Raw genomic sequence first — 26,202 nt, 5'->3', positions numbered from 1 at the left:
ACCATACAGATGCAAATACAGCACTGAAACAAAATTTAAAGTAAAAAAGTCAAGGGTCAGGAGCCCAACTAAAGCAAACACTGATCTCCACAATGGTGACGCTAAACGAAACTAACGTTATCATCTAAAGCTCTGTAATTCTCAGTAAGATCTTTTGATCTCTGATCTGATAGAAATAAAGTCAGTCTGGTTAGTAATGAGTGAAGTTGGTAAAGCTGTTTGTTGATTGTTTAAATCTTCAGTTGATTTAATCTAAGGCTGTGGCTGAAATCAGTTGTAGTTCATGTGTTTGTCTTGTTTCTTTTTTCTTGAGTTATTCTACTCGTTAACAGCTGCTGTTCATCAGTGTCTGAATTCACTCATTAGTGTTCATTCTCTCTGTCAGGTGGACTATATTAGTAAACTCATGTAGGGAATAGTGAAGGAGGATGTAGGGTGTGATTGGAAACACAGACGCTGAGTGTCGACTTTGGACGTTGTTAATTTACGATATATAGCAGCACACTGTAAAAAATTGTGCCGTTAAGCATAAAAACTAGCATTCCTACGATGTTAGTACTATGAACTTATTTCATTTGATTTCACTGAGAAGGAATAGTTCTTAATATAAAGATGCAAACACTTAATGTGCAGTAATAAAGTAGCTAAATACATGACTTTTACTCGAATCACTGCAGCTCATTGTCAGCTATAGCACACATGTATGTGCTGAAATACTCAACACAGAGATCACCACTGTATCAGCGGACCCACATTTACTGTCTTTATATAAAGCAGCAGAAAATCAGAATTTGTGGTTCATCATTGACTGAAGCACAGGCTCTACTCTCCAGCACAATGGTGAACCACAAAACTACATTAAACTAACAGATCTCTCTTGTGCAAACACACATTAATACAGTCGAGTTCAGTATTTACTCTCATTATCAGTGTATGACTTTGCATAATTTTTTTCTATGGATGTCCACAAATATTTTAGTTAAATTAACTTTTTTTTTTCATTTGGTAAATCTGACGTTTACATTTTACAGTATATTACTGTTTTTCCTTGACTTAATGGCAACAAACTGTAGAAAAACACTGTTTTTACTGGCAACCATTAATTTACGGCAAGAAACTGTAGAAAAACAGTTATTTACTGGCAGCAGGGGTGCCAGTAAATAACTGTTTTTCTACAGTTTGTTTCCTGTAAATTAATTACAGTTTATTACTGTTAAATTATGTTACATGCTGTTTTTTCTTCATCTTAAATATTTAACCCTTTAAACCCCACACCAAAATCCTCAGTTTTAAATGAACACTTATAATGTCTGCACACTACAGAGTGTTAGAGTAACACTGAATTAGTGAAGTTAATGAGATAATTATGTGATTAATTGATGATTGAGCATTAGTGATAAACACCTGCAGAATCACTGAAGGAAAGAGAAACACAAGAACTACAAATTACTTCAACCACAGCCTTAGATGAAATCAACTGAATAAAAGAATACATCAAATCTCTCAAGATCTGATTAAACAACTACTAAAACAGCTTTACCAGATTCACATTATTAACCAGACTGACTTTATTTCTGTCATATGTCTACAGAATTTCTTATTGAGAGTTAAATAGGTTTAGATGTTTTTCACTACCATGATGGAGATCAGTGTTTACTTTAGTTGGGCTCTTGAACGTGACTTTTCAACAACTAAGTTTTTTTTTTTTTTTGCATGTTATAACAATGCGCCTTTGGAAATTGTTATAGCAAAACAAATGTTCACAGAAGAAAAAAAAATCTGGTATTGTTGTTTATAGATTGACAAGAACAAACACTATTATCTCTGAATTAATCCCATGTCTTTTCTCTTATTGATACTACAGCATAAGAAGATACACTGCTGAGCCATAAGTCATGAAAGACCGTTTCACTCATAATAAAAAAAAACCCTTGCTGAAATTTAGAAAAAAAGATCAAGAATCAGCGTATGAATCACAACAATGGTGACAATCCACAAAATAAATAAACAGATCAGTTCTGAACATCACAAAACATGCTTCTAAAACTTAAGACAAATGCAAAATGATAAGCACATAATAATTCAAGTAAATAAGTGAACAATTCAGGGGCATAATTTATTCATGCCGCAATGCATGCTGGGAGTCATGGATGAGTTTTATCCTGTGCTGGTACCCAGCATGCATTGCATCATGAACCTTTTGATTGTCACCATTGTTGAGATTCATATGCTGATTGTTGATTTCTCTCTTTGAGTGTTGTGGGGACTGCTGTCCAAAATATTTTTTAACTTATTTTTTAAATATTTGATTACTATTGCAACACTTTAAGTCAGTCTAATAGATCAAGCCTGACAGAAACAGCCATAATCACTTGACTATCAAAATTAATACTGCTGTAACAGATGTATCACAAAGATACAAATACAGCAAATAAACAAAATTTAAAGTACAAAAGACAAGGGTCAGTAGCCCGAAACACTGATCTCCACAATGGTAACGTCAAACGAAACAGTAACATTATCATCTAAATCGCTGTAATTCTCAGTAAGATCTTTTGATCTCTGATCTCTGATCTCTGATCTGAAATAAAGTCAGTCTGGTTAGTAATGAGTGAAGTTGGTAAAGCTGTTTGTTGATTGTTTAAATCTTCAGTTGATTTCATCTAAAGCTGTGGCTGAAGTCAGTTGTAGTTCATGTAGTTCAATTCACTTATTAGTTTTCATTCTCTCTGTCAGGTGGACTATATTAGTAAACTCATGTAAGGAATAGTGAATGAGGGTGTAGGGTGTGATTTGAAACACAGCCGCTGAGTGTCGACTTTGAACGTTGTTAATTAACGATATATAACAGCAGGCTACCTTCTCAAAAATGATGAATATTACCCAGAATGCACCGTTTTAATGAAAAACAGTATGTTACTGTCAAAATTTGGCCGTTTTTTTACAGCGATTTTTAACAGTGCAGGCTACCTTCTCGAAAATGGTGAATATTACCCAGAATGCACTGTTTAATGAAAAACGGTATGTTACTGCACTGTTAAAAATCGCTGTAAAAAAACGGCCAAATTTCAACAGTAACATACTTCATCTACAGTTTCTTGCCGTAAATTAATGGTTGCCAGCAAAAAAAGTGTTTTTCTACAGTTTGTTGCCGTTAAGTCAAGGAAAAACAGTAATATACTGTAAAATGTAAACGTCAGATTTACCAAATGAAAAAAAAAAAGTTAATTTCACTAAAATAATTGTGAACATCCATAGAAAAAAAAAATTAGGCAAAGTCATACACTGATAATGAGAGTAAATACTGAACTTGACTGTATTAATGTGTGTTTGCACAAGAGAGATCTGTTAATGTAGTTTTGTTGTTCACCATTGTGCTGGAGAGTAGAGCCTGTGCTTCAATCAATGATGAGCCACAAACTCTGATTTTCTGCTGCTTTATATAAAAGCAGTAAATGTGGAGTCACTGATGCAGTGGTGATCTCTGTGTTAAGTACTTCAGCACATACATGTGTAATACAGCTGACAATGAGCTGCAGTGATTTGAGTAAAAGTCATGTATTTAGTTACTTTATTACTGCACATTAAGTGTTTGCATCATTATATTAAGAAATATTCCTTCTCAGTGGACTCAAATGGAATAAGTTCATAGTACTAACATCCAGAGGTGGACATTCCAGGAGCCAGAAAGTAAAAGTCCTGCCATATTTTTGTTCCACCCATGAACTCAGCAGCTGATTTTACCAGAGGAGGAACCAAGTCATTCCTTTCAAGTCACAAATGAGTCTTGAATCACATCCCAAGTCCTCAAAGAGTTAAATTCAATGAGATAATTAAGTTATTTATTAAATGATAATTGTGCATTAATGATTTACACCTGGTAGTGTTGAGAATTACAGAGGATCAGCTGCTGATGTTTTATTGGTTAAAATGATGCCACCATCATGGAGATCAGTGCTTGGTTTAGTTGTGTTCTTGACCCTTGATTGATTGTGCTAAGTCTCTCTCTGTAGCTCTATATGTGGTGTAGAGATGAGAGATCAGGGGTATAAAATAAACATAAAGGCACAATGAGCTGGTGATTATATTGAGAATAATGTCTTTTTTCAGAAGTTTAGAATTCGAAAAATTGTCCCAGTGAAACTGCAGCACAAAAAAATGGTACTTTAACATTAGCAGAGAATAGATTTTAAATCTGTGAAACACATACAAAATTTGAACTCCAGTGCTTTTTAGACACACACAGATATCAAGAACCAGCATATGAATCTCTGCAATGGTGACAATCAACAAAATGCTTCATGTTGCAATACATGAAAAACTCCCATAATGCACTGCAGTATGTCTAATTATTTGTCACCACTGTTGAGGATCATATTATAAATGATCATGACTAAATGCATAATCCTAATCAGTTTTCTTTTCCTTTTAATTTTGAAGCATGATGGTGGAAATGAATAATAAAATATCACTGTTTTTTAAGAATAATGCATTTGAATCAAGATCAAACAGGCTTCAAAAGCATGAGTTTTCTCCTAGTTTGTTGTGAAACAGTAATGCATTTGCTTAGAAGCAAACTTACCAAAACTGTTAAAAGGCTCAAGAGCCCAAAATGAAGCAAATACTGACCACAATTATGGTGACAAAGTTATTTTTTATTTTCCTTCCAACTGATTTCATCAAAGGCTGTGCTTAAAGTCAGTTATAGCTCTTGTGTTTCTCTTTTCTTCAGTGATGTTGATTGTTAACAGCAGGTGTTCATCACTAATGCACAATCTTTATTTAATTAGTCACTTAATTATCTCATTAACGTTAACTCTTTGAGGACTTGGAATTTAACTTGAGACTTGTTGGTGACTTGGAAGGAATGACTTGATTCCTCCTCTGGTGAAATCAGCTGCTGGGTTCATGGGTGGAATAAACATATGGCAGGACTTTTACTTTCTGGCTCCTGGAATGTCCACCTCTGCTAACATCATAGGAATGCTAGCTTTTAAACTCGAACTGTTTGAAGCAGTGGGAGTGGAGTTAATTTCCATGGTATAATTTACGGTAAAATATTGTAAAAAAAAAATAAGAGTGGTAAATTAATGGTTGAAAGCTGTAAATTAACAGTACTTTACTGGCGCCCCTGCTGCCAGTAAATTGCTGTTATTTAATGGCACAATTTTTTACAGTGTACCTTCTCGAAAATGATAAATATTACCCAGAATGTACCGTTTAAATGAAAAACAGTATGTTACTGTTGAAATTTGGCCGTTTTTTTACAGCGATTTTTAACAGTGTAAACACTGAAGCAGTTTTAAACACTGAAGCAGAGTTGAAGTTAATGAGATAATTAAGAAGTTAATTGAGTTTTGATTGACCATTATTGAAGACACCTGATGTTAACAAGCAGAATCACCAAACGAGAAAATCACAATTTGTGTGTCACCATTATAGTGGTCAGTGTTTGCTTTAGTTGGGATCTTGGCTTGTGACTTTTTAAAATTAAAATTAGTGTGTTAAGCCAAGAGCAAAAGTCATCGGGTGTTGATGATTGTGTTTTAATGTAATCATTGCTTGACCTTAATCACTGAGCTAATTTACAATCTTTTCTCTAAGATTATCGATCGTTGTTTATTGTAACAGCTTTGATTCCACAATGAAAGCGTTTGTATTTTCTATCCATTTTGTAGGCATCTCTTTCAAATGATTCTGATATTTTTTTATTGAAGAGTTTTTATTTTAGGCACCAACAGATAACAAGAATCAGCGTATATGAATCTCAACAACGGTGACAAACAGCATCTTCTCTGAACATCACAAAACTAGCACATAAAAACAGCAAAAATAAAATATAGTTAGAATAAAAAGTAAAAAAAAAAAAAAAAACTTTTCAGCTCATAATTTATGCATGCCGCAATGCATGATGAGAGCCATGGATGAGTTTTTATTGGCTACAACGTGCTTTTTTTAAGGTCACCGTTGTTGTGAAGCGCACGATGATTCTTGATGTCTGTGTGACTAAACTAAAAAATACATTTCATATTACGGCAAAAATGCTGGATCACTTTTTTTCCACCTAATTTATGTACACAGTAAAGAAACCTTAACTCAAGCATTCAGGTTCCTCCATAACAGTTAGTCCAAACTGCAGTCAAACCCATAAGACTGCCTTGGCTATGGTCTGTCTGTACACGAAACCTGAAGTTAAAATCTGAAGGGTCAAGATCCCAACTAAAGCAAACACTGACCACTATAATGGTGACACACTAATTGTGATTTTCTCGTTTGGTGATTCTGCTTGTTAACATCAGGTGTCTTCAATAATGGTTTCAATTATAGATCAATTCACTTCTTAATTATCTCATTAACTTCAACTCTGCTTCAGTGTTACTTTTAACACTGCTTCAGTGTTTATATGTGTCCACACTCAGAGTGTTAAATTAACACTGGGGATTTTGCTGTGTAATATCATTGTAATAAATAGAGCAGTTAAAACATGTCTATGGTGTGATAGCGTCACAAGTTTACTGAACAAATTATGGCTATTAATATAATAATAATAATAATAATAATAATAATAATAATAATAATAATAATAATAATAAAAGAGTCTGTCTACTGCTGCAACCGTTTATGGTGCTATCGTAAATATTACAAAATGTAGACAGGATTTTGCAGTATTTAACACAGTAACCCAATAAAGTGGACTGTGATGGCTGCTGAAACATTGGCAGTGACTAAATATTGATCATTAGTCAGTCTATGAACATTTTTACAAGTTGTAAATACAATATCAGTAGTGTGCTGTGGGGTTTCAATCAAGGCCTTCAGTAAGCAACTGTAAACTACATACTCTAAACCATCTTTCCTACACATCTCTGTAACAGCTAATATGCCATATGCATATAATTTGCATATTATGCCGCACACACACTCTCAGAAAATAAAGTACATAATTGTACCTTTAGGGGTACAATAGCTTGTCACTGGGGCTGTACCCTCAAGGGTCCAGCTTTTGTACCCTTGGCATAGGGAACAAATTTGTACCCTTGTGATTTGTACCTTAAGAGACCAGTGTTGTACCTGTGGTGACAATTTTGTTCCTTTATTTAACAGTACAAAAATTCACCCTTCAAAAAGGGTACAATCGTTGACTATAATGAGAAAAGATTTTATATATATGAACACACATGCTGAACTAAAATCTGAATTTACTAATTCCTTTTCATTTTAAAAACAATGTCTAACTGTAACATAGAAATGATCATCCACTGAGTGAGTGTAATTTGCCTGAAAATCCATTTAATTTCAAGTAACGTTCATAGGACAAAGGACTCACATGGTGTCTAGGTTAAAGAGATACTTGATTTGCCAAAACAATAGAATAGACTCAGAATGCAGTACATCTCGATGTCGGCTACTTCTATGCCTGCTTTTGATATTCTTTTAAGGACCTCCTTGGTTGAAAGCCCTAAAAGAACCAGAGGTGGGAAGTCCAGGGGCCAAAGAGTAAAAGTCCTGCCATAATTTTTTACACCCATGAACTCAACATACGATTTCAGCAGAGGAGGAACCAAGTCATTCCTTCCAAGTTACAAATAAGTCTTGAAAGAGATTATGCCTGCTGTGTGGTGCTATTGAGGATGCCGGTTTGCCATGGAAAAGGTTTGTTAGAATAACAACCGATGGAGCACCATCAATGACAGGAAGGAAAAATGGACTGGTGGCACTTGTTCAAAGAAAACTGGAAGAGGAGAATGTGCAGGAGGCTATTGCTCTGCAGTGCATTATCCATCAGCAGGCCCTTTGCAGCAAATGCCTTAGGGTTGACAATGTGATGTATGTTGTTGTAAAATGCATCAACCATATCAGATCTAGGGGCTTAAAACACCGGCAGTTCCGCGCCTTTTTGGAGGAAATAGGGTCAGAATATGAGGATGTGCTCTATTTCACAGAGGTACGTTGGCTCAGTAGGGGAAATGTCTTGAAGAGGTTTTTTGAGTTGCGTGCAGAAGTGAAAGCAGGGGCAGCTTGTCAGTGCTGCCTATGACAATGTGAGAGCATTCTCCACAAAACTTGTGTCATGGAAAGCCCAGCTCTCTCAGACAAACCACGGCCATTTCTCTGCATGCAAGGCAATCATGGATGTGGGCACACCATTCAGTGGTGAGAAGTTTGCTGATGCCATTATGAAGCTACATGAGGAATTTGATCATAGGTTTGCAGACTTCAAGACACACAGAGCCACTTTTAAATTTTTTGCTGACCCCTTCTCCTTTGATGTGCAAGATGCTCTTCCTGTACTTCAAATGGAGCTCATTGACCTGCAGTGCAATTCTGAACTCAAAGTCATGTTCAGGGAGGTGAATGGAAACACAGACAAGCTTGGAGAGTTTTTGAGAGATTTGCCATCCACCTTCCCTGAGCTCTCCGGGATGTTCAAACGGACAATGTGCATTTTTGTTAGCACCTATCTATGTGAAAAGCTCTTCTCTACTACGAACTTTAATAAGTCAAAGTACAGGTCCAGACTTACTGATAAGCATCTTCAAGCCATACTGAGGGTTTCAACTGTTTCCTCCCTCAAGCCAAATGTTTCTCAGCTGTGTGAGAGGAAGCACTGTCAGGTCTCTGGTAGCAAGGAGTAGGCAAGAGAAGCCTATGTTCCAAAGAACTATTCATGTTCATGAAAAAAAAGGATTCAGAAAGGATTGTTCAAATTCAGAGGAACCGTTCATGTTTGGAAGAAACTTTAATGTTGAAGAACTGTTAGTAATACAGATTGAGATGATTGGATCAGTTGTGCTCCTTTTTTGTGGAATACTTGATGCAGCCTAGCCTGACCCAGACTCTACATCCAGCGTCCCCCAAGTATATTGAGTTTGAGACCCCTGCTCTCCAGAGTGCGGTTATCCCTATTGCTTGTACTATTTTTTCAACCCCATATCTTCCTTCCCTTCACCTCTCTATCAGTGTCTTGCCCTCCTTGTGCAAGGTGTCAATGGTCGTCTTTTGGATAACTGTCAAGTCAGCAGTCTTCCCCATGATTGTGTAGCCTACAGAAGTAGACTGAGAGACCATTTAAAAGCCTTTGCAGGTGTTTTGAGTTAATTAACTGATTAGAGTGTGGCACCAGGTGTCTTCAATATTGAATCTTTTCACAATATTCTAATTTTCTGAGATACTGAATTTGGGATTTTCCTTGTCAGTTGTCAGTTATAATCATCTAATTTAAAAGAAATAAACATTTGAAATATATAAATCTGTTTAATGAATGTATAAAATATACAAGTTTCCCTTTTTGAAAAGAATTAGTGAAATAAATCAAACTTTATGATGATATTGTAATTATATGACAAGCACCTGCATGACATTTATCATCCAAAAACAAAGATTATGTTAATCACTTTATATTAATGGCAGTTTTTATTACTTTCCGAACATGATGGTCCTCAGTGTTTTTTACTTCCACAGCAAAGACATCTAAAGCACTTCCTGTACTGCTGCCTGATCTGGACAAGAATGAGACGAGAGGAGCTGTGCGACTTCATGAGATAAATTCAGCTTCTGAAACTCTTAAGCCAGATCAAAGTTTGTTCATCAGCTGAAAAAAGTTCAACCTGCCACAGGCACAGATGACACAGTTTTACTCAGCTATTATTGAGTCTGTTCTGTGCTCTGTCAAATCAGCAAATCAGATTTAAGAATATGGCAACGGACTGTTAGGACTACAGAAATGATCATTGGTGTGCACCAGAGGTGGAGAGTCCAGGGGTCAGAAAGTAAAAGTCCTGCCACATTTTTGCTCCACCCATGAACTCAGCAGCTGATTTCACCAGAGGAGGAAACAAGTCATTCCTTCCAAGTCACAAACTAGTCTCAACTCAAATCCCAAGTCCTCAAAGAGTTAAAGTCAATGAGATAATTAAGAGACTAATTAAATGATGATTGCGCATTGGTGATGAACACCTGCTGTTATTGTGCGTTACAGAGGATCAGATGCTGATGTTTTATTGGTTAAAATTATGCCACCATCATTGAGATCAGTGTTTGCTTCAGTTGGGCTCTTGACCTTTGGTTTCTTATGTTAGATATTTCTCTGTAAAAGTACATGTGCTGTTATAAAACAGTGCGATCTGTGCTTTGCAGAAAACCGTTACTAGCTCCTTTTACATGATGAAGTAATTATTAGGCATCAGCCTGTTTATTTCCAAAACAATTTTATGTATTTATTATTAACAAATGTTCAGTTTTTAAATAACCTACCTTGTGGAACCGTTGGTTTAATCACTATAATGAATACATTTCCTAATGTATGTAATAAATATACATTTTTTCGAAATCTTTTCCTAATAAGACACACAGACATCATGACCCAGCATATGAATCTCAACAATGGTGACAATCAACAAAACACTTCAAGTTGAAGTGCATGCTGGGTGACACCATAGTAAAAACTCCGATTATGCACTGTAGCATGAATAATTATTGTAACCACTGTTGAGGATCATATGATAAGTGCTCATGTCTAAAATCCCGAGCCTGTACAATTTTTTCCCCCAATATTTAAGCATTACAATAATATTTGTTTAATAGGACTTTTTTGTAGTTCAGTAATTGCTGAACATAATTTAACAAACCAAAGAGAGACAACTTCATGAAGTTAATTAAAATGTTTTAGATAAAAAAAGGGCAATTACATTTTCTACTTCAAGCTTTTAATTCAGCAATGTGTTAATGTTTATTACGTAACACAACAGCAAGTGTTTAAAAGCAAATTACTTTGAATTATTAAAAGGGTCAAGAGCCCAACTAAAGCAAACACTGATCTCCATGATGGTGGATTCACCACGATTATGGTGACAAAGTTTTTTTTTTTTTTTTTTTTTTTTTCTTCCAGTTGATTTCATCCAAGGCTGTGCTTAAAGTCAATTGTAGTTCTTGTGTTTCTCTTTTCTTCAGTGATGTTGATTGTTAACAGCAGGTGTTCATCTCTAATGCAGAATTATCATTTAATTAGTCACTTAATTATCTCATTGACTTTAACTCTTTGAGGACTTGGGATTTGACTCAAGACTTGTTTGTGACTTGAAAGGAATGACTTGATTCCTCCTCTGGTGAAATCAGCTGCTGGGTTCATGGGTGGAACAAAAATATGGCAGGACTTTTACTTTCTGACCCCTGGACTCTCCACCTCTGGTGTGCACCTGCCCAGTCTTCAGGACTTGTACAACTCCAGAGTGAAGAAACGGGCAGGTAACATCATCACAGACCGCTCTCACCCCGGACACAACCTGTGTGCACTTCTCCCCTCAGACAGACACTACAGATCTCTGGGCACTAGAACATTAAGACATAAAAACAGTTTTCCCCATTGTCATTTCCAGCTTAAACAGCTAACATATCAATCATTGCCTGTGATCTGTAATTAATTTCCATAAATCATTCTACATCTTTAATTATTACCTTCTCAAGTATTATGTAAATACATATGCATATCTCTATTATTTATACAGTTCTATATAGAGCAAAAATGCACAAATCTGTACATAAATCAATCTACTGTTGCAGATTCCTACACAGCAAAATCCCCAGTGTTAATTTAACACTCTTGAGTGTGGAATCATATAAACACTAAAGCAGTGTTAAAAGTAACACTGAAGCAGAGTTGAAGTTAATGAGATAATTAAGAAGTTAATTGAGTTATAATTGACCATTATTGAAGACACCTGATGTTAACAAGCAGAATCACCAAACGAGAAAATCACAATTTGTGTATCACCATTATAGTGGTCAATGTTTGCTTTAGTTGGGATCTTGACCCTTCAGTTATTATCTTTAGATTTTATGTGGCTGTGATGACTGAATTATATCATACAGACGGACCACAGCAAAGGCAATCATGTGTGCCATTGATTGTGATTTGAGCTATTTGTTATAGAGAGACCTGAATGCCTGAGTTTAAGTTTCTTTACTGCATACATAAATTAAGTGAAGAAGAAAAGTAAGCAACTCAGCATTTCTGACATAGTATGACATGTTTTTAATAGTTAGTACTACGTAAAAAAGGAATCTTTTGTTTAGACACACAGACATCAGGAATCAGTGTGAGCATCACAACAACGGTGACCATCAAAAAAGCATGTTGTAGCCAATAAAAACTCATCCATGGCTCCCATCATGCATTGCGGCATGAATAAATTATGAGCTGAACTGTCTTTTTAACTTTTTATTCTAACTATATTTTATTTTTGCTGTTTTTATGTTCATTTTGTATCTAGTTTTGTGATGTTCAGAGTTGGTCTGTTTATCTGAATATGTTGTTTGTCACCGTTGTTGAGATTCATACGCTGATTCTTGTTATCTGTGTGTGCCTAAAATTAGAACTCTTTAATTAAAAATAAATCAGAATCACTCGCAAGAGAAACCTACAAAATGTATAGAAAATACAGACTTTTTCATTGTGGAATCAAAGCTACGACAATCAATAATGGAAGTTTTAATTTGAGAAAACACTGTAAATGAGTTCAGTGAATCATGTCAAACAATGATTACATTAAAACATAATCATCAGCACACACGATGATTTTTGTTCTTGGTTTGACAAACAAACTTTAAAAGTAAAAAGTTACAAGCCAAGATCCCAGCTAAAGCAAACACTGAACACTATTATGGTTATACACAAATTGTGATTTTCTCGTTTGGTGATTCTGCTTGTTAACATCAGGTGTCTTCAATAATGCTTAATCATAACTCAATTAACTTCTTAATTATCTCATTAACTTCAACTCTGCTTCAGTGTTACTTTTAACACTGCTTCAGTGTTTATATGAGTCCACACTCAGAGTGTTAAACTAACACTGGGGAGTGTTAAATTAACACTGGGGATTTTGCTGTGTACACATAATTAAAGTCTTACTAATTAAAATAGTAAAATAATAGTAAAAGATAATAATTTTTTTTATTTATTTATTATTTTTATTTAGGTTCTCATGTAAGATATGTATGTATGCATGTACCACCTTAAAAACAACAACAACGAATGTATCATGTGTTTGCACAAACCTGGGCTTTCGATAACCTGTTTCCCGATAACGATTGATCTTAGAGCTTAAAAGTGTTTTCTGCGAGTCATTGTGCTATCATTCGTTATTGTTTCATGTGCGTTTCCCAAAAAAGCACTTAACACAGTCACACGTAGCCGTGCTTTATGTGCTGCTCAGGAGTCACTATCTGTTTGTTAAGTGGTGAAATGTCACCTTGTAGAATGGCTCTTAATTGTAGTACATGATCATTTATTGACGTTAACCTTATGCTGCGTTCCAGACAAACAACTTGGATATAATAACTATAATACAATACAATATTATTTGATATTATATTATAGGGTATAGTATTATACTTTACATAATAATATATAATATACTTTATATATTTATATATTATGTTAGGTAAAAAAAGAAATGTTAGCCTGAATGTCGAAATGTTTAAATTTTTTTCTGCCCTTTTTAATTATTTAATTTAAAAATAAAGAAAAAAAAAACTATTTTACAATAAAGCACAATCAAGTCCATATATTAGAGCAGCAGCTTATTTCACATAAACAGGATCATATCACATCTTTTTAAATGAAGTGGTAACTACACTGTAAAACATTTCACGTTGTTAAACTTATAAACGAAAGTTCACCTGCTGCCTTAAAAATGTGAGTTAACTCAACTTACAGATACTCTTTGTTTCAACTCAAGAAGTTGTTTTACAATTTATTAAACCAATGATCATTTGTTGTTTCAACTTGATGCTCTGAGAGATAAGCAGAAACACAAGAACTACAACTGACTTCAGCCACAACCTTAGATGAAATCAACTGAAGATAAAATAATACATTAAATCTCTGGAGACAGCCGCTGACTGGATTTGAACATTTTTCTATTTTTGAATACAAATGCGTGGCGTGGCCAAAGACCTGAGAAAGATGTTTTTAGGAAGCTTAATGTATCGCAACACCTTACATCAACAAACAGAATGCAGCAAAATCCAGGCGACGGCTCAACTGACCACGGCCCTACACTCACGGAGCACGGTGAGTGCAATAAATAATAATACCTGCAGACTTCAGGTTGAATTCCAACTAAAATATAAGCACTGTGAACCAATGTGATATAACCATTTTTTTAGCGTTTGAGGCTCTGGAAAACAGTGAATTAATGAGGGAAAAACGTGGTGTCATATTACATACACGAAGCACAGTCAAATTTGCAATAAATCTCAACATTATTTGTTTATCATTACAAATAAAAAAACCTAAAACTCACCTTCCTCGCATTCTTTGTGTTTCTCGACACAAATTCGTGTAAGGTCTCCAGGCAGCTGCATTAACTCAAAGACAACACATTTCTTTACGTTTCAATTTTCAATTACTTATAAACTTAAGTTCAGTATCCAAAACTTAAAATGACAATTTAAGTTAAAGAGGAAAAGTAAGTACATATAACTTATTTGGGCTATGATGTTTCACAGTGTAAAAGTTTGTCCCCGCCACTGATATTTACTTGTGTACCTTATTTCCAAAAATCATCATTTAAAATGATTTTGAAAATAGTTATAATGTTGTGTAAAACTATAATTATGGACACAACCAATTTTGCTCATTGAAATATTTATTAATGAAGAACTGTTATATCATAATTATACTGTCACACACACACACTTACATATAGTTTGTATGAGCCATGCCTTGATCTGAATGGAGAGCTTAATTAATTAATTATTAAAATAATTAATCGCAGGATTCTGAAATCTAAAACTACTTTTATGGAGCACAATTAAACAGAGTCTGTTTTGTCTTTGGGGATTTAGAATCTTTAATGTTTTCATGTATAGCAAATCAGCTTTAATAAACGGCTAATTACAAAACTCTTGACACTGAAAAAAAGCAGAGCCTATAGAAATACTAAAAATGGTGAAACATAACTGGCAATGATAAAAAAAGGCAGTATCCATTAGCAGTTTTATGTCATCTTGTGGTCTGGGTCGTTTCCTTTATCTTAATTATATGATGTCATTACATTGATATCTCCACTACATTGCTGATCATGGTTTTGAATATTGATATATATATTCCTTTTCCAATGAACACAACAACATAAAGTAATCTCAGACAATTTAATCCAGTTATTTGAATCAAATCTGCTAACTTATTTGAAGCACCAAATCAGCCAGAAATCAGTTATCACGATTAAAAGATCAGGCATCTGTCAGATCATCTAGTATGTATTAAGCAAGGTGTGAAGAATGGACCCCCTGGTCAATTTTCGGCGGGTTGTCAGTCACATCCACAATGGTGACGAGTACAACAGCATCAGCCGTCTTACTGGCGTCATTCTGTTGAGTTGCCTGATTTTACAAGGAAACACTGTTTAGAAAAAAATATACAAACAAAGTAGTGAAATCTCTTCAGACTCATAAAAAACATCTGATACCTGTATGACAACAGCAATCTGCCCTGTTTGCTCTCTGTCTAGTGCCGCCGTCACAGAGATGACCCCAGTGTTTCGGTCGATTTCAAAGCTGTTCTGATATTCATTTGGAATGACTGAAACAAACATATCAATATATGCTTTGTTATTATCAGAAAGGTAATTCAGATCTTGAGTACATTTCATGATTATTTTATTGTTTAGATTAGGACGTAAGTGTGTTGTAAATCATCCGTTACAGGTACCTGATGTTATGCTGTAAACTACAGGCTCGTTGATGCCCGTGTCTCCATCTTGAGCTTTTATGGGCTCAGGAGTGATGTCCGAGAAGAGTCCGACCTGTGCATGGACAGAAAGAGGGTTTTATTCATGTGCTCAGACATGTATTTAAAGCATTGATCTTGTCCTCCGAGTTAATTTACCTGATTTTCCTCAATGGATGCCTTGTAGAGACAGTGATCAAAATAAGGGTTTAGGTTGTCAAAATCTTCAATCGTTAGTGTAACTGTTGTTGTGCCACTGAGTCCTCCTATATCCTGCAAGATAATAAACTCCTTTCAAATTTTTCAAAAGTAATCATTTCTCTCCAATTGTGATTTATTGTAACCCAATGAAATGAGTTTCTCAGCTCAGTCCATTGGATTAAACTGTATCCAACCACTGACTTTACTTTAATTTGTACTATTAATGACATTGAAAATGATAGTTTCCAGACATCAAGACAGCTGTTCCTATATAGCTTGGACATTCTGCTAAAAATCTCTTTTTGTGTCCCTCGAGTAATTAGATGATGACAGAGTTCCCAGTTTTGGATGAGCTTTGCTTTATAGGCTAGAGCAGTATTTTGAGGTTTAATAATGGATGTAAGACTAGAAGGATGTCAGAGAGTTTGTATTTACTTTAGCTTCCACCATGAAGACGTATTTTTTAACATTGTTGTAGTTCACAGGCTTAATCAACTCGATGTCAGCAGCATCGTGTTGTGGGTTATATCTCAAGCCAAAGTGTTCTGGTACTGGAGGCTGTTAACAGAAGTCATGAATTAAAACAGGGACATGCAGACACAATATTATTTTATTTCGTTTAGTTTCTTTAAAAATGATTTGCATGCATCAATTCTGTGATTGTAAAACATGAGATTAGACACATTCAATGCTTTAACACTCTGGAGTCTAAGAGCCATATTGGCATTAAATTTAGTTTGATGGATTTAAAGTCATATGATATTTATCAGATGAATATTAACAGAATAAGGAACAGGACATGAAAGTGCAATGGTTTTGTTTGGTAATGAAGATTTTTGTTTATGATCAAAGTGCAGAGTTCCCAAGACAAGAGCTCAACAGCATCTGTAAGGTTCACACAACAGTCGGGGCTTGAACACGGTCAAATCAAATGTAGGATGCAGTTTCACTCATTTATTGTCTGACTTTCACCTTCACCATTAATGCACTTTTGAGGAAGCCTATTGCATATATCAGATATATAATAATCCCTCACGACTCACCAGCATAGAATATGTAACTCTTTTGTTTTCTAGATTTACATCTTTATCGAAAGCTTTCACTCTGTTGCAAACCCAACCGACAGGCGTCCCCTGGAATGAAAGACACGGTTTAGTAAGAGATGCGAGGGAACTCTGAGACCAAACACAATGCAGCTGTAGAGATGTGAGATTACACACACATCGGACACTGTGCCGGTGTATGAACTGGTCTGGAAGATTGGAGGGTTGTCATTGATATCCAGAACATATAGTGACCGGACGTTTTTCGCCTGAAATGGAAAACGAAGACTCTATAGTCAAGGTTATTTGCTGAATCTTTATTTCTATAATATGTTGTCTTATTTAATGATTTATGATGTTATTGTTTAAATAAACATACCCCTCCTACACAGGAAACTGAATAAGACAAAGCTTCTCCATACTAGAAAACATAAAACATACAAAGAGATTTATATATAAAAATGCAATATTATCTATCTATATATATGCACTTGATCACTGAGCGTGGAACAAACCTGCCTTATTTCCTCAAGATCCAGTGGTCTGATGGGCCGTACAGTCGCGGTTGAGTCTCCATCAGTGTAAACCAGCTCCAAATATTGCAAACAAAGTAGACAGACATGGTACTCCAGAACAAGACGAACATCTGGACTGATGTTAGTGATAATCTCTATATCTCCTGTAAGCCATATCAAATACACATTTAAATACATACTCTAAAATATACACACCAGATAATGTTCTTGCATTATGACTCATCATACTATTTAATTATTGGCTCATTTATCTAAATATTAACAATAAATTGAAATGGAAAACAACAACAACAACAATATTATTTTATATTAAATATAATAATAAAAACATTATATTATATTATATTATATTATATTATATTATATTATATTATATTATATTATATTATATTGGTATATCGTACCATCAAATCCCTCCTCGACTCTCGCTAGAGCGACATTACTTCCACTTACACAGTTCACTTCTGTTGAAACTTAAACAACAAGCAATTGGTTTCTGGAGTTAGTTAAATTTAGCAGCACATGTTATTATATGCAGTATATAGAAAATCAAGACAAATTCAGCATTCAATAAAAAAAAAAAAAATGTCTGAAATACTGAAAAAACTACAGAAACAGTGGCATGGCTCAGCTGCCGTTCTTAAAATAGACAGAAAACTGACTTACCAATAGCGCTCCTTACACTGTCGACTTGCAGACACACTAAAATAATTAAAACAGAGAATAAGGCCATATTTTCAGTGCAGCTTGTATCGTGAAGTCTGACAGTGAACAGAATGACTATCCTTGTGTAATATATATATATGTATCTTTCTGAGCTGTTATCTATTATGTTAACTGTTTATGTCATAAAGAGTTATGGCCTCTACTGTAATCAGGTATCAAAGGTGCGTGATAGAGGCCAATAAAGCAAGATTGACAGCATATGTGACAGAATGACTGGAACGAGCATATTTGACATGTTGAACATTTGTAACTGAACTTAACTTAATCTTGTTCTGTAACTCATGAAGGGGTTTCAATCACTAAGGTCTATTCTTGTTTATTATTATGAAGCCTTCTGAAATATTTAATTCTGATTGGACAGTCACAACCTTTTAATGTGAAATGGACTCTTAAGTTTATATTTGGCCACGACACAGCAACCAACAGGGTTTCTGTTGGGCTTTAAAAAGATTTTGCGACATTAAATGGGATTAAAAGATATTACATTTGATTCTTACAGGCATTACATGGTTTTTAAGATAATTTTATATAAATGTATTGAATATAACCTTCACAATTAATAAAAAAAATTGTTGTTGCAAGATATGTAACGTTATGGGAAACCAATTTGGTAATTGTTTCTTTCTGAATCAAAATTGCTGTGATGTGGAGATGACACAGACATTTTGTACAGCGGTGGACCGATCTGAACCTAGGAACAATGGGAAAGTGTAAGTTCCAGCTGAAGTGGCTGGAAAACCAAAATGTTAAGACACGGTTGCAGCCTGTTAGAGGTAAAAATGTTGAGGGATTTTGCAGCGTTTGCAGCGTTGGGGACCATGAGAATCAGCGCTGTGAAATCCCACATGCATTGTGATGGCCTCAAATCAGCGGTGAGAGTCAGACAGCCTACAGTGACTGATAAATCTACAAGTAATAACGTTACGATGACAACTGATGTTGTAGTCACTAACATTACCGTAGCAAAATCAAGGAACAGTCAATGTTTCCTGATTCTGAAACCGTCAAATATTTCACTTGTGGCAAGGACTAAATCAGCTACATTTTAACATTTGCAGCTAAAATCGCACATGCCTTAATTAACTTACACAGTAAATGACAATTGACAGAGACAAATAACAAGTAAATGCAGTTTCTATGGCTATTGCATACATGTATCTACTTTGAATACATTAAGTTTGAGCATTTAAAAAGTTGACCATTGAAGTTGAAAAGTTGAAGCTGAGCTGTTTTGTGATTTATGAAACAATTATAAATAAAATCATTCCCTTTCTGAACTCCGAGGTGGCAGTGAGATTACATTTTGTTACAATTGCACACTTTTGTTTTTGGTTAGCCTACAGTTACTGATTTGTTGTTTTGCGCACACTTTTACAAAAGCAAGCTTTTTGAATAATTGTGGCTCTCAACTTAAACTAGAGTTCCTGCTAATTTTGAAATATCTCCAAATAAATTTACATTTTAAGCTGCCTCCTGAGCCATTTCTAATTCAGTTCAGAGTGACATAGTTTCATCATTGCATCATCGTGAAACTGACTGGTTGCAATTCAGAATTTGGGATTTGTCTAAAGAAATATGTGTGTGTGTATAATATCCGTGGTCAGTCATGGGTTGTGTATGGCATTAAAAAGGCATAACATTCAATTTGAAGATACCTGCAGAAACCCTGTGCTTTCTTTATTGTTACATAATATAATAATTTAAAGTCAAATCGGTATTTCACAGCAATATATCAATATATTTGTCAAATTAATAAGAAGAATCAAGAACAGTCAACTGGTGATTATAATAAAATAAACCCCTTTAGGGTGATACAAGTTTGTATCTGGGATGTTGTCCGGCTTTATTTTGCAATAATGAATGGTTATTATTCCTTCCTTAATAAATAAATCTGAAAAGCTTCATGCTGGAGTTTGGCCTGCAATTGAACAGGCAGTAAAGTTCCTCGACATCGATTAATGATTCACACCTGATACTGCTGGGATTTTTAAATGTATGCCTTATCCTATGTTTCTACTGCCAACACGGAAAAGGCCTTATCTTTACACTGTTTATTAGTTATGATCCTTGATCATCAGAACTAATCAGCATTGAGAAGATTACTTTAGAATTTAGGTTACAGATTACAAGTTATCCTATTTAAAATTTAATATGTAGTGTAATTTCAATTACTTTAAGAAAATAATGTAATATAATCTTTGAATTCTTTTTTTGAATACTTCTTAAAATTTCTGTTTTCAACTGTTAATCATTTGCAAACATTTAAACAAATATGAATTCACAAAATCACTTTGAGTGATGAACAAATAAACTTACTCAGTATAGAGAGTTTGAGTATATTGAAAAGAGTTATTATCTCATTAATTCAATGAAAACAGCAATCAAATCCAATTTAGAGACACATCAACATCATGAAAACTTGCACAAGAACTGACAAATTATTGATATTGTCATTTTAGTTTTGGGCAGTTTAAAGTGGTTTGATGTGACAATATGACGTTGCAAAATTCATATCATAAATGAAATAGAAGTGACATCCGTGCAAATCAGGTCATATGTCATGCATAAACATTTATTTATATATCATTAATTAAAACTACTCAATAAAATAGGTTACATGCAAGTCCCTGTCTGCTCTGCATTGTGAGTGAAAGTAAATGACTCTGAGAAAAAGTTTAGTGTGCACAAGACATACAGTAAATATCACTATAAATCAGTATGACGTAAAATGAATAAATAAACGAATAAAATGCATTTTATTGCCCCTAAAATACATGTAGCCTTTTTTTTTTTTTTTTGGTTGAAACTCAATATATTTCCAGGGGCCAAAGAGTAAAAGTCCTGAACAATGCATACGCTTTGATGCAAATTTATAGAAACTGTTTAAAGGCTCAAGAACTCAACTGAAGCAAATACTCACCACAATTATGGTGGCAAAGTTTTTTTTTTTTTTTCAGTTACACTTATATTGTAATTGTTTTATTAAAGAAGTGGTTCATTAAAAAAGACACCTTACCTATATTGTAATTGATTTATCATACTTAGAAGGGAGAGGCTATTATGTGAGTCTAGGAGAGCATAAGTCTAAGTGGACGTCCATGACATGCGGAGTCCCACAAGGCTCAATTCTTGCACCGCTCTTGTTTAGCCTGTATATGCTTCCACTAAGTCAAATAATGAGAAAGAACCAAATTGCCTACCACAGCTATGCTGATGATACTCAGATTTACCTAGCCTTATCTCCAAATGACTACAGCCCCATTGACTCCCTCTGCCAATGCATTGATGAAATTAATAGTTGGATGTGCCAGAACTATCTTCAGTTAAATAAGGAAAAAACGGAAGTCATTGCATTTGGAAACAAAGATGAAGTGTTCAAGGTGAATGCATACCTTAACTCTAGGGGTCAAACAACTGAAAATCAAGTCAGGAATCTTGGTGTGATTCTGGAGACAGACCTTAGTTTCAGTAGTCATGTCAAAGCAGTAACTAAATCAGCATACTATCATTTAAAAAACATTGCAAGAATTAGATGTTTTGTCTCCAGCCAAGACTTGGAGAAACTTGTTCATGCCTTTATCACCAGCAGGGTGGACTATTGTAATGGGCTCCTCACCGGCCTTCCCAAAAAGACCATTAGACAGCTGCAGCTCATCCAGAACGCTGCTGCCAGGATTCTGACTAGAACCAGAAAATCTGAGCATATCACACCAGTCCTCAGGTCCTTACACTGGCTTCCAGTTACATTTACGATTGATTTTAAAGTACTTTTACTCGTATATAAGTCACTAAATGACGTAGGACCAAAATATATTGCAGATATGTTCACTGAATATAAACCTAACAGACCACTCAGATCACTAGGATCAAGTCAGTTAGAAATACCAAGGGTTCACACAAAACAAGGGGAGTCCGCCATTAGTTACTATGCTGCACGCAGTTGGAATCAGCTTCCAGAAGAGATCAGATGTGCTAAAACACTAGTCACATTTAAATCTAGACTTAAAACTCATCTGTTTAGCTGTGCATTTATTGAATGAGCATTGTGCAATGTCCAAACAGATTGCACTATATTTTCACTGTTTTATTTATTTTTTATTTTTTATATCATTTTCTAACTGTTTTTAAATGTTTTAATCATTTTAAAAGTTTTAAAATTGCTTGTTTTATTTTTGTTATTTTTTCTTCATGATTATTTTACTTTCTTTTATGTAAAGCACTTTGAATTACCATTGTGTACGAAATGTGTGTGACCGTATTACAGTCAACTCATCCTAATAAGGCCCGTACTCCAGGCTTTCAACCAAATGAAAAGGACGAGCAGAGACAAAAATCACAGATAACAAAATGTATTAATCAATTAAATTACTAAAACCACATTGAGCTCGACAGTAATTAAAAGACCCCTTTGACCAATGGAAACAGGTCAACGAAATGGGCTTTGTTGTGGTTGGCTTACATGGGCCGCCCACCATACACTGACCAACACAAAAAAAATTAAAAAAATACAAGAAAAAAGGAAAATAAAAAAAAAATAAACTAATCAAGTTAGTTTATTTTCTCTGATTGCAATAACCAATTTACTGCTCAAATAATAAACAAACACTTCAAACCAAAAAAAGAACACAATTATGTAAATCCACCCAACACAAACCAAATAAGCCAAAATAAGACAATTTAAATAAATAAAAAAAACAATCGCCCCCAATGACTACACTACATTCTTGAGCAGTTCTAATGTAAAGCAGATCAAAGAAATAATACAACTCGAACAACAAAATAATCAAAATACTAAATCAATTCAAAAACAACCTAAATGATAATAGCTGATAATTACAACAAAACCGAAAATAAAAAAAACAAACAAACACACAATTTCAGTTAAACTCACACACACACAACAAAATACAATCAGCAAATAAATGAAAATCAAAAGGATTGCGTCACCGTTAATCTGCTCCGTAAGTGAGCGATGTCAATATGCAGGAAGTAACCCAAATACAATAACCCCAGATTACTAAATAACTGAAGTTAAACCATACATAAAATTGCGCCAGCGAGGTGGCGAACACCATGCAATCCCGAAATCAAGTTACGGGTTTAGAGCGGCTTCAACATGGGGATCGTACAGGCATTAACAATGTTCAATGAACTTGCGGGCGCTCGATACAACCAAGAGCGTGCACTGCAAACCCGCTTCTCAAACGGGAACGATGATTTAACCGCAGCAAAGCAGCAACTGGCACTCTGAAAAAAAACATTAGACATACATTCGTTTGCTTTTCTTCTTCCTCCCCACTCCTCTCCTATTTATAATCACACCAGAAGGGTAGGGAAAAATAAAATTACCTTTTGCGTGTATAACACTCACTTACTCGCAGCGGATGCCTGGATATACCCAACTAATCTAAAATAACACCAAACAAACACATTAAACACCTGTGAATTAAATAAACTTCCCCACAAACACCAGTATTCTAAATTTATAATTCCCTCCCGTCAATACCCTCCAATTTAACCAAACCTACCTTTACCAAGGAGTGAAGGAGATACAAGACCTACAGCAACAGGTCACATCAGTACAATGGCACAAAGAAAGCGAACTCACCTGAGCCTATATAGCTACGTGATTACCTAACGTAATCAACCACGCACCTGATGCAATCTGTCTGCTCTTTTAAAGGGCTACGCCAGCTATTATTAAAGGGGCAATCCCACTACAATCTACCCCGGGATTTTCAATCATTGTCCCAATGATTCAACCTTTTACAGCCAAGGGCGGAAATGACAATCCCTTCCCGGTCCCGGGAGGGAGTTCTCCGCAGGCACTGAAATGCTAGCGGATACATCACCAATTACCGTCCTGGGCAAAATATAACGATTAGAATGTTTCCCAGCCGTTGTCCTAGTTGATCTCCGTACGCCCTGTGCCCCCATAGTAGAGACCTCACTAGACGGCGAATTTAGACCAGAAACTAAGGGGAGGGTACCTTCAGATGTCACATTTGGAACAACCTCCACAGCAGCAGGCGGTAAAGGTTCGATAACCACCATCACAGAGTCCCCCTCATGCAAACATTCCTGAAAATCTTGTCCCTGTAAACCTAAATCAACATGATAAGCCTGTTGTACAGTTTCAGGAGCCAGCTTCAACAGGGACCTATGCACGTGTTTTACCCGAGTGGGCTCATCCAATGAAGATATACTATACACCTGACCACCTTCCTGAGGAGCTCTTACTATTTGATACAGAACAGTTGACCACATATTCTGAATCTTGTTACGGCCCCAAACTCCACACTCACGCAAGTGTACCAACTGGCCCACGATTAGTGGTTGACCCCTTACTATCTGATCATACAAGTTTTTCCTATGTTCTGCAGCGGCTTCAAGACGGGCTTTTACCCGTCCATATGTTACTCTTAGTCCCTCCTGATGCCTAGCCACCCATTCTTCCACACTACCCCCAACTGGATCCTCTACTCCTGCTAGCAGAAAATCCACCGGCAGCCGTGGAGTTTGCCCAAACATCAAAAAGTGAGGAGACTCACCAGTAGTCTGATGGCAAGTGGTGTTATACGTAAAGACCACCTGTGCCAAGTACCGAGTCCAGGAGCGTTTCTGTTCAGGTGGAAGGGTACGAAGGAGATCGTGCAGAGTTCAATTGAACCGTTCACACTGTCCATTACCCTGAGGATGGTACGGAGTTGTGTGAGTTTTCTGGATCCCATAAAGATGACACAATTGGGCAATCACTGCACTCTCAAAATTTCGACCCTGATCAGAATGAAGTCTGGCTGGCACACCCAAATTATAAAACCACTCCTGGACCAGGACATTGGCTACGGTGGTTGCCCTCTGGTCCCTAGTTGGCACAGCCAATGTATATTTAGAAAATACATCAGTCATAATTAGGACGCTTTCCCGTCCATCACTAGATGGTTCTAAGGTGGTAAAGTCAACTGCCACTATTTGGTTGGGCTTAGATGCCAACAAGTGTCCCATAGGGGCACGAGCTACTGGATAACTGGGCTTTGAAATAGTGCACTGTTGACAGTTCTGACAATGCTCTTGTACATAGGTGCTAATATTTGGCCAATAGCATCTCCTACGAATTAGCTCGTAAGTCCGTTCCCTGCCTTGATGGCCATGCCCATCGTGCAACTGCGTAAATACCTCGTTCCATAAAACCTCTGGTAATACCAATTGGTCCACCTCCTCCCCACCATCAGGAAGTTGGAGGTGGCGGTACAACAATCCCTCCTTAACAAACAATCGACCCCATTGTCGCAAGAGCTCCAGCCCAGATTTCGACATTGACCGACGCTCCACCTTAGAAGGGTACTTATTTCTGGAAAAAAATGCAAGGAACTCACTCAATGTTGGATCATCTAACTGCATCTGCTGGAGCTCTTCCTTAGAATGAAATGGGAAGGCGACAATGGCATGTTGCTCTGCACCTACCAACTCACCTTCATCCTCCTGTTGGATGTCAACTGTATGGAGTATCTGGGGCAATGGCGTACCAAGGGACTGCGTCCGAGTGCAGGAGGAATACTGCCTTGATAATGAGTCGGCATTACCATTAACCCGACCAGGGCGATACTTTACTTCAAAATCAAAAATTGCCAACTGAGACACCCACCTCTGCTCCGTTGCACCCAACTTGGCTGAATTCAGGTAGCTCAGTGGGTTGTTATCTGTATAAACGGTACACTGATGACCCCGGAGATAATCCTTAAATTTTTCCGCCATCGCCCATTTATGGGCAAGGAGTTCAAGCTTCATGGAACTGTAATTTTCCATATTCTTTTCTGTAGGCCTCAGCCCTCGGCTGGCATAGGCCACTGGTCGTAACTTTCCACCTTGCTCCTGACTAAGCACTGCCCCTAATCCCAAATGACTAGCGTCAATGTCAAGCACGAAGGGCTTCGTAAAATCGGCATAGGCCAACACCGGAGCTGCC

General features: G+C 36.0%; 1 protein-coding gene across 1 annotated transcript; it reads right to left on the bottom strand.

The window, feature by feature from the left end:
* Positions 1 to 15,142: 15,142 nt before the first annotated feature.
* On the bottom strand, positions 15,143 to 18,260 carry LOC113051239 (protocadherin alpha-4-like). The gene is made up of 11 exons (XM_026214838.1): positions 18,177 to 18,260; positions 17,915 to 17,983; positions 17,490 to 17,653; positions 17,354 to 17,395; positions 17,154 to 17,243; positions 16,975 to 17,064; positions 16,367 to 16,489; positions 15,890 to 16,003; positions 15,713 to 15,806; positions 15,471 to 15,583; positions 15,143 to 15,384 (listed from the first exon to the last, which is right to left on the bottom strand). Exons 1-11 carry the CDS (start codon positions 18,241 to 18,243, stop codon positions 15,265 to 15,267), a joined length of 1,086 nt encoding a protein of 361 aa, XP_026070623.1. The 5' UTR covers positions 18,244 to 18,260; the 3' UTR covers positions 15,143 to 15,264.
* Positions 18,261 to 26,202: the final 7,942 nt, after the last annotated feature.

This window comes from Carassius auratus, chromosome 1, assembly GCF_003368295.1.
Source record: "Carassius auratus strain Wakin chromosome 1, ASM336829v1, whole genome shotgun sequence".
NCBI lineage: Eukaryota > Metazoa > Chordata > Actinopteri > Cypriniformes > Cyprinidae > Carassius > Carassius auratus.
The sequence above is the reverse complement of the archived record's forward strand: the minus strand, read 5'-3'. Positions and strand labels throughout refer to the sequence as shown.